The 11269-nt window shown below is 41.2% G+C and overlaps 1 protein-coding gene across 1 annotated transcript; it reads right to left on the reverse strand.

Moving 5' to 3' along the window:
• Positions 1–1350: 1350 nt before the first annotated feature.
• On the reverse strand, positions 1351–10794 carry rs1a (retinoschisin 1a). The gene is made up of 6 exons (XM_060911515.1): positions 10728–10794; positions 10513–10538; positions 10281–10410; positions 5134–5275; positions 2616–2811; positions 1351–1503 (listed from the first exon to the last, which is right to left on the reverse strand). Exons 1-6 carry the CDS (start codon positions 10792–10794, stop codon positions 1351–1353), a joined length of 714 nt encoding a protein of 237 aa, XP_060767498.1.
• Positions 10795–11269: the final 475 nt, after the last annotated feature.

Raw genomic sequence — 11269 nt, forward strand, 5'->3', positions numbered from 1 at the left:
CCATACAGCTTTCCTCCAGAAGGCTTTTTTCTTTGTCTGTGTGGTCAGCTTCAAACTTTAGTTAAGCTTGAAGGTGTCAATTTTGGAGCAGGGGGTTATTTCTTGGATAGCGGCCTCGTAGTCCATGGTGAGCTGAACTGTAGACAGTGATCCATCAGCTTCCAGTTCATGGCAGGGCTGTGCCATAGTGGTTCCTGGGTTGTTCCTGACAATCCAAACCAATTTCCTTTCAGCTGAGGGTGACAGTTTGGGTTTTCTTGAAGCAAAGTGGCTTGGCAAAGTGGCTACACCTCACAATAACTTGGATACAATTGTTTGAACTGATCTTGGAATTTGCAGTTGTTTAGAAATGGCTCCAAGAGACATTCCAGAGTTGTGTATATCTGCGATCCTCTTTTTCAGATCTGCACTGAGCTCCTTGGACTTTCCCATTGTATTGTGTGTTGGTCAATCCAATGAGTGCTATAAACAAACCCTTTTTATGAAAGCACAGAGAAGCCACCAGCTGTAGTCAATCATGATCACTAAGAGGAAGTTAAGAGACCTCGGCCTTGGTAAGATAAGAGACATTTTGGAAGCTTCATCGCCTCTGAATTAATAATTTAAGTGAGCATATGTAAATTTTTGACCCTGTATGTATAATTTTGACCCTGTGTTGATGTCAGAAAATCCAAAGAAAATTAAAACGTGTGCACCAAATTCTAGTGGTTTTTTTTTAATCAAAGTTGTATGCTGTACAGTCATTTTGCCACAGAAAAAGCACAGTTCAAAGAAATTACTGAAAGCCCAAATATTACCATGACCTTCATATCCAAGGTGACATTCATTTCACTGTACGTCAACTTCTGACCACAACTGTATATATGTATGTATATGTGACTTTAACTGTGGCATGGTTGTTGTTGGTGGTGTTGCCAGATGGTCTGGTTTGAGTATTTCAGAAACTGCTGATCTCCTGTGTTTCTCACACACAACAGTCTCTAGAGTTTACACAGACTGGTGCGGAAGAAAAATCCTGTGTGTGTAAGGTCTGTAGGTTGAAACACCTTGTTGATAAGAGAGGTCAGAGGAGAATGATCAGAATGGTCCGAATTGACAAGAAGTATATAGTAACTCAAAGAATCACTCTTTACAACCATGGTGAGCAGTAAAGCATCTCAGAATGTATTTCTCTAGACCACTGCTAACTTCTCATAGGAATCATTTGAAATACATAATAAGTAATACACAAAGTAAAAGGATACGTCTCTAAGAAAGATGTAGGTTTAAACACACATCTAAAGACATGAAATTGACTAAAGGGCCAGAGTGGTGGTGTAAGTGGGGGGAAAAATGGGGCAGTGTGTCACATTAGGTGCATTTCTTCATGCAGAGCAGAAGCTCCATGCGAATAGCAATACGCGTGTGCCAGCCCAGAGGGATGAGGCGGATGTAGCGAGCCACAATGGGAGGACGGAACAGGTTCTGGACTGAAGAGGAGCGATCCGAATTTCCATAAAACACCTGTGAATGGAACAGGAATTAGCAATGTTTGTCAATCCCATATGATTGGGCTCATGTTGATGGAATATAATCCAAATTTTTATCAGTTCAATATAAACATTATTATTTAACTCTTTCATAGGGACTTGTATGGCATGTATGTATGTATGTATAGATTAACAAATAAAAATGTATAGTTGTTGATTTGCTTCAGTTTTTTTTTTTTTTTGTAAAGAGACATTTACACTCACTGGCCACTTTATGAGATACACCCACACGCCTGCGGTTTTATGCTGTTATCTAATCAGCCAATCCCTTGACAGCAGCATAAAATCATGCAGATACAAATCAAGAGCTTCAGGTAATGTTCACTTCAAGTCTCAGAATGGGAAATCTTGTGATCTCAAAGTGTGACTTTCACTGTGGCATGGGTGTTGGTTTGAGCCAGATGGACTGGTTTGAGTATTTCAGAAACTGCTGATCTCCTGGGGTTTTCACACACAAATAACAATCTCTAGAGTTTACACAGAATGGTGCGAAAAACATTGAGTGAGTGACAATTCTGTGGGTGGAAACAAACACCTTGTTGATAAGAGAGGCCAGAGGAAAATGGCCAGATTGGTTTGAGCTGCCAGGAAGGATATAGCAACTCATATAATCACTCTTTACAACCGTGGTGAGCAGAAAAGCATCTCAGCATGCAACACCAGAAGACCACATTGGGTTCCACTCCTGCCAGCCAAGAACAGGAATCTTAGAATCAAGACCAAGTTCCTCTTAAAGTGGCCGGTGAGTGTATTTAGTTGTAACATTGATGGAAAGAGTCTCCAGTTTCTGCTATTAGAAAGTCCACGGTTGAGAGGACTCAGAGGATTAAATTCAATTGAGAGAAAAGAAGAGAGGCTGATATTTGGCACGTTATATAAAAGACACAATAATACACTTCAGGATGTGTTTTTATAAGAAAATAATCAACTTCAGGGTGCTAACATCCTTTCACCACTCCCATGATTGATGATGTTCCTAAAACAGCATGTCTCATTGTATTTTATTCTTTCATAAAATCTCCCATTTAGATTTTCCACACAATATTGATCTGGATCTATGGATCTAGTGCTTGGAAAACCACCCACTCTGTTGTTTCCTGTCTGATCCTTGTAGTAGATCCAGTTGAGATTCTCACTGGTGCGGTACTGCACACTGTACTTGGTGATCCACTCATCTGCATCACAGCGCCCTTGAGTAAGGATGCCAGACACCACGTTCACCTTCTTCAGGTCAATCTGCAGCCACTGGTTGGTGTCCTGATACTTAGACAACCAAGCACATCTATAGTAAGAGAGATACAGAGATAAGAATAGAAACAGGCAGTTTTTATGTAAGGAATAAAACATAACAGGGCATGCTGTTATCAGAAAACAATCAGTGAAGCAAAATTACTGTTACTACCCTGAACTGTCCTAAAAGAGAATGTCCTGAAAATGTTTTACTTATTCCTCTTATAACAGCATTTTTCAAGCAACGACATTTTTAATTAAGTTAAAGAATGTGATGTTGTATTTATTTTAATCCTTTAATGTTGTGGAACATCTGTAAAAAAAAAAAAAAAGTTCATTCCTAAAATACAGTGTCTTGCAAAAGTATTCATCTCCATTGCTGTTTGTCCTGTTTTGTCGCATCACAAGCTGGAATTAAAATAGATTTTTGGAGGGTTTGCACCATTTGATTTACACAACATGCCTACCACTTGAAAGGTGCACATTGTTTTTTTTTTTTGCTTTTTTTTTATTGTGACACAAACAATAATTAAGATGAAAAAACAGAAATCTGGAGTGTGCATAGGTATTCACCCCCTTTCGTATGAAACCCCTAAATAAGAGCTGGTCCAACCAATTCACTTTATAATTCACATAATTAGTTGATTAAGATCCACCTCTGTACAATCAAAGTGTCACATGATCTATCACATGATGTCTGTATAAATCAACCTGTTCTGGAAGGACCCTGACTCTGCAACACTACTAAGCAAGCAACATGAAAACCAAGGAGCCTCCAAACAGGTCAGAGACAAAGTTGTGGAGAAGTATAGATCAGGGTTGGGTCATTAAAAATATCCCAAACTTTGAATATCCCAGGGAGCACCATTAAATCCATTATAGCAAAATGGAAAGAATATGGCACCACTACAAACCTGACAAGAGAAGGCCGCCCACCAAAACTCACAGACCGGGCAAGGAGGGCATTAATCAGAGATGCAACAAAGACACCAAAGATAACACTGAGGGAGCTGCAAAGATCCACAGCAGAGATGGGAGTATCTGTCCATAGGACCATTTTAAGCCATACGCTCCATAGAGCGGGGCTTTATGGAAGAGTGGCCAGAAAAAAAGTCATTGCTTAAGAAAACACATTTGGAGTTTGCCCAACAGCATGTGGCAGACTCCCCAAACACATGGAAGAAGATTCTCTGGTCAAATGAGACTAAAATTGAACTTTTTGGCCATCATGGGAAATTCCATGTGTGGCGCAAACCCAACACCCTGAGAACACCATCCCTACAATGAAGCATGGTGGTGGCAGCATCATGCTGTGGGGATGTTTTTCATCTGCAGGGGCAGGAAAGCTGGTCAGAACTAAAGGAATAAAGGATGGCACTAAATACAGGGCAATTCTGGAGGAAAACCTGTTGGAGTCAGCCAGAGGTTTGAGACTGGGACGAAGGTTCACGGTCTAGCAGGACAATGACCCTAAATATACTGCTAAAGCTACACTGGAGTGGTTTAAAAGGAAACATTTAAATATCTTGGAATGGCCTAGTCAAAGCCCAGACCTCAATCCAATTGAGAATCTGTGGCATAACTTGAAGGTTGCCGTACACCAACGCAACCCATCTAACTTGAAGGAGTTGGAGCAGTTTTCCCTTGAGGAATGGGCAAAAATCCCAGTGGCTAGATGTGCTAAGCTGATAGAGACATACCCCAAGAGACTTGCAGCTGTAATTGTCACAAAATGTGGCTCTATAAAGTATTTACTTTTTTTTTGGGGGGGGGGGGGGGGGTACTTATGCACACTCCATATTTCTGTTTTTTTCATCTCAATTATTGTTTGTGTCACAATAAATTAAAAAAAAAAAGTGCACCTTTAAAATGGTAGACATGTTGTGTAAATCAAATGGTGCTAATCCCCCCAAAATCCATTTTAATTCCAGCTTGTAATACAACAAAACAGGACAAACACCAAAGGGGATGAATACTTTTTGTAAGGCACTGTATGCCCTCTACCAAGTGCCCTTCTAGTTAATAAATGACCTCATACTTTTTAAATGATTGTAATGTTGTGCATCAACAACGTTGTATGACAGATTTTGTGGCATGGCTATCATACAAGTCCCTGTGAATCAGCTTTTGCCATAGAAACCATAAGATATTAGAATGAGCGCATGAATAGAAACCTCCGTCTACTATTATAGAAGATTTATTCAACACCTGTTGACCAATCAGATTCAAGAATTCAAACACTGCTATGGTATAAGAGGCTTCATAATATAAAATGACATGGACACCAAGCCTCAAACACCATAACTTTATAGCATTTGCATCCAAATGAAATGGTAATTTTATTCATTTTAAAAGTAAGTAATATTACACTCACCCAAACCCCTGGTTGTTAAGTCTGGCTTTGTTGGGGATCCATGAGGAGAACCAACCCGTGTACTGATCTTGATTAGAGCAGCTGATTTGTTCAGAAGTGACTGATCCAGCCTCAAAGCCCAGAGGTCTGTGATATGGGCATTCTGGGAAATAAACCTTCATTAGTCCATAGAATCAGAGGGTTTCATATCAATATCAAAAACCATAAACAAATGAATTTAACATTAGAAATGTAGTATGTACATGTTATTTGAGAGAATAATTTGATTTGTTAAGCTAGCTTTAGGTTTAGCTAGCTTTAGCTAGTTATCTATAACTGTGCTCCCTTAGATATGCTAAATAACGCTATAAAGCATTTATTTCAAAAGCACAATGAAATGGAAACAAAGAATGAGTTTTAGCATGTCAGAACTAAACTAAAGATCTAATCTGCAGATTAGAAGACATTTGTCTCTATGTACAGTCAAGCCGGAAAGTCTGCACACCCCTTTCACCTTCTCCATGTTTTATTATGTTACAGACTTATTCTACAATAGACCGAGTTCATTTTTTGCCTCAAACATCTTTTTGAGAGTCCTCTAGGTGCCTTTTGGCAAACTCCAAGCGGGCTGTCATGTGCCTTTTACTAAGGAGTGGCTTCTGTCTGGCCACTCTACCATAAAAGCCTGATTTGTGGAGTGCTGCCTGGATGGTTGATCTTCTGAAAGGTTCTCCCATCTCCACAAGGATACGCTGGAGCTCTGTCAGAGTGATCCTCGGGGTCCTGCTCACCTCAGTGGCCAAGGCCCGTCTTCCCCGATCGGTTTGGCTGGGCGGCCAGGTCTAGTAAGATTCTTGGTGGTTCCAAACTTCTTCCATTTACGAATGATGGTGGCCACTGTGCTCTTTGGGACCTGTAAAGCTGCAGCAATTTTTCTGTACCCTTCTCCAGATCTATGCCTTGACACAATCCTGTTTCTGAGGTTTGCAGATAATTCCTTTGACCCTATGGCTTAGAGTTTGCTCTGACATGTGCTATCAACTGTGGGACTTTATATAGGCGGGTGTTGGCAATCCCCAATCATGTCCAATCAGCTGACTTTACCACAGGTGGACTCCAATTAAGTTGCAAAAACACCTCAAGCAGTATCAGTGGAAACAAAATGCACCTCAGCTCTTTTGGGTGTCATATCAAAGGGTGTGCACACTTGTGTACATATGATATTTTACATTTTGATTTTTAATAAATTAGCACAAATGTCTGAAAACCTGCTTTCACTTTGTCATTATGGGCTATTTTGTGTAGAATTCTCATCTCATCTCATTATCTCTAGCCGCTTTATCCTTCTACAGGGTCGCAGGCAAGCTGGAGCCTATCCCAGCTGACTACGGGCGAAAGGCGGGGTACACCCTGGACAAGTCGCCAGGTCATCACAGGGCTGACACATAGACACAGACAACCATTCACACTCACATTCACACCTACGGTCAATTTAGAGTCACCAGTTAACCTAACCTGCATATCTTTGGACTGTGGGGGAAACCGGAGCACCCGGAGGAAACCCACGCGGACACGGGGAGAACATGCAAACTCCACACAGAAAGGCCCTCGCCGGCCCCGGGGCTCGAACCCATGACCTTCTTGCTGTGAGGCGACAGCACTAACCACTACACCACCGTGCCGCCCTTGTGTAGAATTTTGTAACAAAAAATGAACTCAATCTATTGTAGAATGTAATGTAATACATAGTTCTGTAATGTAATAAAACGTGGAAAAGGTGAAAGGGGTGTGCAGACTTTCCGGCTTGACTGTAGATACGAGACACAGTATACAATGTATAGTAGTTTCAGTCTTGTGTAGCTAGCTTATGATTGAAACCAGGGGCGCAGATACGTTTTTTGAACTGGGGGGGACAAAAAACTGGGGGGGACAAAGCTGCCAGCAAACCAACCCCAATATGCCTGTCAAACTTGCTGTGGGTTACCATAGCAACCAAGCTCGAGCTCGCAACCTGTGCAGTCTGCGCAGCTCAACCAACCAAATATCAGTCTTTGTTTTGTTTTATGTGAGTTGTTGCAACTATGTATACACTGCCGTGCACCTCAATAAACCGAATGGTAATTAGTCTTTTGATTTTTCCGTGAGGTTTGCCTTGTGCAAAGAAAGACAGCATAGACGTTTTTTCCTCCCTATAAGTGGGGGGGACCGAACGAGGTGAATTTAAATCTAGGTGGGACGAATCCCCCCTGTCCCCCCCCCCCTCTATCTGCGCCCGTGATTGAAACAGATTGCTAGTTAGCTAGCTGGTTATATCAGCTGTCGATGTTTTAGCTGCACTGTTTTTGCTTTATTTTATCTTTTAGAACTGATACAAGTGCATATTCATGACTGAGAGAAGCATATCCAATAAAATAGATGCCTTTTAATACAGAAAAGTAACTAGTTCGTACTAAACCCCAGACAGCACATCTCATGATATACAGTATCTCTCTTCTGCAAAAACTACACAGGATTACATCCATAAAACAGAAATGATCCCGCTGAAGCTCACTGCCTCCCTGATGGATGTTTAATGGAGCTTTGTTAATATCTACATGGCAAAAAAGTCCATTAATAATCCTATCAGTCCAATGTCATCCTCATATCTGGACTGTTACTATCCTGGACTCTAATCCTTAAAGCTTTATAATGCTCCATTCACACTGATATAGATCAAATGTGAATGTTGAGGCTTAAGCTTGACAGATGCCAGCTTAAATCTGGGGTAGGCAATTTTAGAAGCATTTTGGTTATAGTTCTTGAAATTGCCTTTACATCCTGACAGCAGTGATTAAATCAAATGCTCTGACAATAAAATAATTAAAAAAAACCATCATCTGTGGCAGCTACATGGTTGTAAAAAAAACAACAACCTCCAATCATTTTATTTGGTCCACATGAAATGGTACTGGTGAGTGGCCTAGTGGTTAGCATGTCCGCCTCTCGATCGGGAGATCGCGAGTTCTACTCATGGTCCGGTCATACCAAAGACCATCATAAAAATGGTGCCTACTGCCATCTGGCAAGGCACGCTGCAATACTGATACAAGTGGGGAGTCAAACTCTTGCGGTTACCAGAGGACTAGCCCCCCACTGTAACCCTAGCTATGTAATATAGGCGAGAGGCCGAAGGCTATGAAATGGAGATCGGCGCTGCCAAACGTGCCATGCATGGTGTGGGAAAGATTTTGACATGAAATGATTGGATACCTGCCTGCCTACCTGTGCACTCATTGCACATGACCAGAGTCTTTCGCAAGGCTAGGCATACATATTGCTAAAGCTAGCAAGCTAGTTGCACAAAATTGGCAGAGAAATTTCCAGTTACACCTCATGTTATACCTACAACAGCTTGCACTGCTAATCAAAGCAAGAAAAGAAAGACTGAAATAGAAAAGGCTCCAAAAAGAGGTTGGTCAAACCATTAGTTATTCTATATAACTCCTTCATTTTATCCAGAGCATTCCATTCCCACTGACATTCCCTGATTATAAACATTTATATATTTGTGTCATGATTTTTGTACCACTCTTTTCTCCCATAATCCTTATTAAAAAGATTCAATGGGAACGGATGGCTGTTTAAAGGCGTTCTATTCCCGATGTGAGATTTCCAGAATTCTCAAATGAAAAAGAAGCTGTCATTTGTCACATACACATTACAGCGCAGTGAGAGTCTTTTCCCAGCTTGTTAGGAATGATACAGTGCCCCTGGAGCAGAGAGGGTTAAGGGCCTTGCTCAAGGGCCCAACAGCGGCAGCTGTTGTTGGGCCTTGAACCTGGATCTTCTGATCATAACCTTAATTGTATATGTCTATAAAAATCTTTGCAGCATAAACTAAATTTACCTTGTAATTGTTTACATGATTTTAAAATGGGGCGGCACGGTGGTGTAGTGGTTAGCGCTGTCGCCTCACAGCAAGAAGGTCCGGGTTCGAGCCCTGTGGCCGGCGAGGGCCTTTCTATGCGGAGTTTGCATGTTCTCCCCGTGTCCGCATGGGTTTCCTCCGGGTGCTCCGGTTTCCCCCACAGTCCAAAGACATGCAGGTTAGGTTAACTGGTGACTCTAAATTGACCGTAGGTGTGAATGTGAGTGTGAATGGTTGTCTGTGTCTATGTGTCAGCCCTGTGATGACCTGGCGACTTGTCCAGGGTGTACCCCGCCTTTCACCCGTAGTCAGCTGGGATAGGCTCCAGCTTGCCTGCGACCCTGTAGAACAAGATTTAGAGATAATGAGATGAGATGAGATTTTAAAATGTTCTCCTCAAACATTTGGCCTGGTGTACTAAGTCCTGTATTGCTCTAATGCAGCATGTAGCATGTTACCTCTGTTTCAAAAGTATTTTACCTTTGTATTCCTCTATACATTGAAATACATATATGTAAATGTAAGATCAATGGGACACAAATGACATCCCCAATCATGGAACCAACTGGGAGCCACTGATAGATCCTTGAACAACCATAACCATTCTCGGGTGGGCTTCCCAAAAGCCTCTTAACGCTAAGAGCATCTTAACTCGGAGAAAGAGTGTTCATTGTGTTGCTCACTCAACCATTTAATGATGATCTTTGTGCTATGATGCTTTTGGGAAACTCGGCACTGTTTATTCAATAATTACATTCAAACATTTTGAATTCTTTCAGCCATTGTGCTTCCAAAAGGACACGTCATATCCTACATTGCACAATCTTGGCATCATATTCCTCTTTGTGCTACTCCAACTATTGTCTGCCAAATGTTTATTCCCCCCACCATCCTGGACAAGGGGAATCAAACTGGAGCATTGCTGTCTGCTATCTGTGTAGCAGGAGGAGGCTTCGAAACCTCACATGGTGCAGGTGAAGCCGCGAGCAAATGATTAATTACTTTCCAGTCCACCACCTGTCCTGGGTGCTTCCTTTCACACACATTTCACACTCACAAACCACTCCATCTTTTTCAAAGGAGCATTGGCAATGACCTGGTGTTCCATATCTCGGTTCTTAGTGTCACTAGATATATAGATTTATAGATACTAAATACAGCAGCATGTGTCTTGGGCCGAAACACCCTCCGTAAATCTACTCACACAACATATGATGATCCCTTGTAATTTTCTCTCACATATTCTTTTAACCCCTTTCACCTGGCATGCAGTGCATTTCTTGGATCCAGCTTGAGCCAGATACGATGGACGTCATCTCAGTGGTGGACTCGTCTGCATTGCAGTCACATCTGCAAGCTTTCGTCGTCCAGCTTTCATTGTCTTCGATCCCCTGAAGAGATGTTTGATGCACTATAACTTTTAATTTATCTTGTACCATCATGTTAATACAGTATATTGAATTGGAAAATAATAATAAAGAACTTTAACCCACCTGCTGGGAATGAGCTCTTATAGGAACTGGGAGTAACATAAAAGCAAAAATGTATCATTGTTACACGACCAAGGATGATTTCTGGTTATAACAAGCAATTCCAAATTAAATACATTTTCTGTATTGAATTTCTGGAATGCTATAGGAATATTATACATTATTAGCAAGTAATTAATAATATAGTAAATATCATGAAAGTTCTTTAAGCCACCTACCTTCATTGATCAGCAATAGGGTGAGGAAGAAAACTTTCATGGCTCCGTATTCTATCTTCTCTTGCATTTGAGTGGTGCAAAATCCCAATGGTGAATCCACTGGATTACTATAATCCACGGAGTCCTAATGGCCTTGTATAATCCTCTTTATCTCCACTGGGCTCCTCCCACAGTTCCTTAAGACCGGCTCATATAGCCGTTCACACCATGGTCTGCTCTCATCTTCTACCAGCAGAAGAGGAAAAACTAAGTAATAAACCCCCTGAAGTTCAGTTCAGGCCCGTCACTCCCTGTGACCCAATTAATGCTCCAGTGCATGCAATTAACTCAACCTATCCTTGGCCAACAATTTTATGCTGCATGGATCATATAACTATGACTGCAGCAGCTTGTTTGTAAGTATTGATATTAAAGCCTGTTCCTTTCAGTACTTAGCTATCACAATTAGCCTTCTCTTTTGATTTTATAGGACTATAGTGGTAAAATTATAATTTAAAGTATCTGATGGGTTTTTTTTTTTTTGGCTCTTTACCTCAATTATT

The sequence above is a fragment of the Neoarius graeffei genome, chromosome 27, assembly GCF_027579695.1.
Source record: "Neoarius graeffei isolate fNeoGra1 chromosome 27, fNeoGra1.pri, whole genome shotgun sequence".
NCBI lineage: Eukaryota > Metazoa > Chordata > Actinopteri > Siluriformes > Ariidae > Neoarius > Neoarius graeffei.

Coding starts and splice junctions, on each gene's coding strand:
- rs1a (XM_060911515.1), bottom strand. CDS start 10,794: ATGCAAGAGAAGATAGAATACGGAGCCATGAAAGTTTTCTTCCTCACC. Junction 10,539..10,727: donor CCTATTGCTGATCAATGAAG/GTAGGTGGCTTA, acceptor TGTTACTCCCAG/TTCCTATAAGAGCTCATTCC. Junction 10,411..10,512: donor TAAGAGCTCATTCCCAGCAG/GTGGGTTAAAGT, acceptor ACATCTCTTCAG/GGGATCGAAGACAATGAAAG.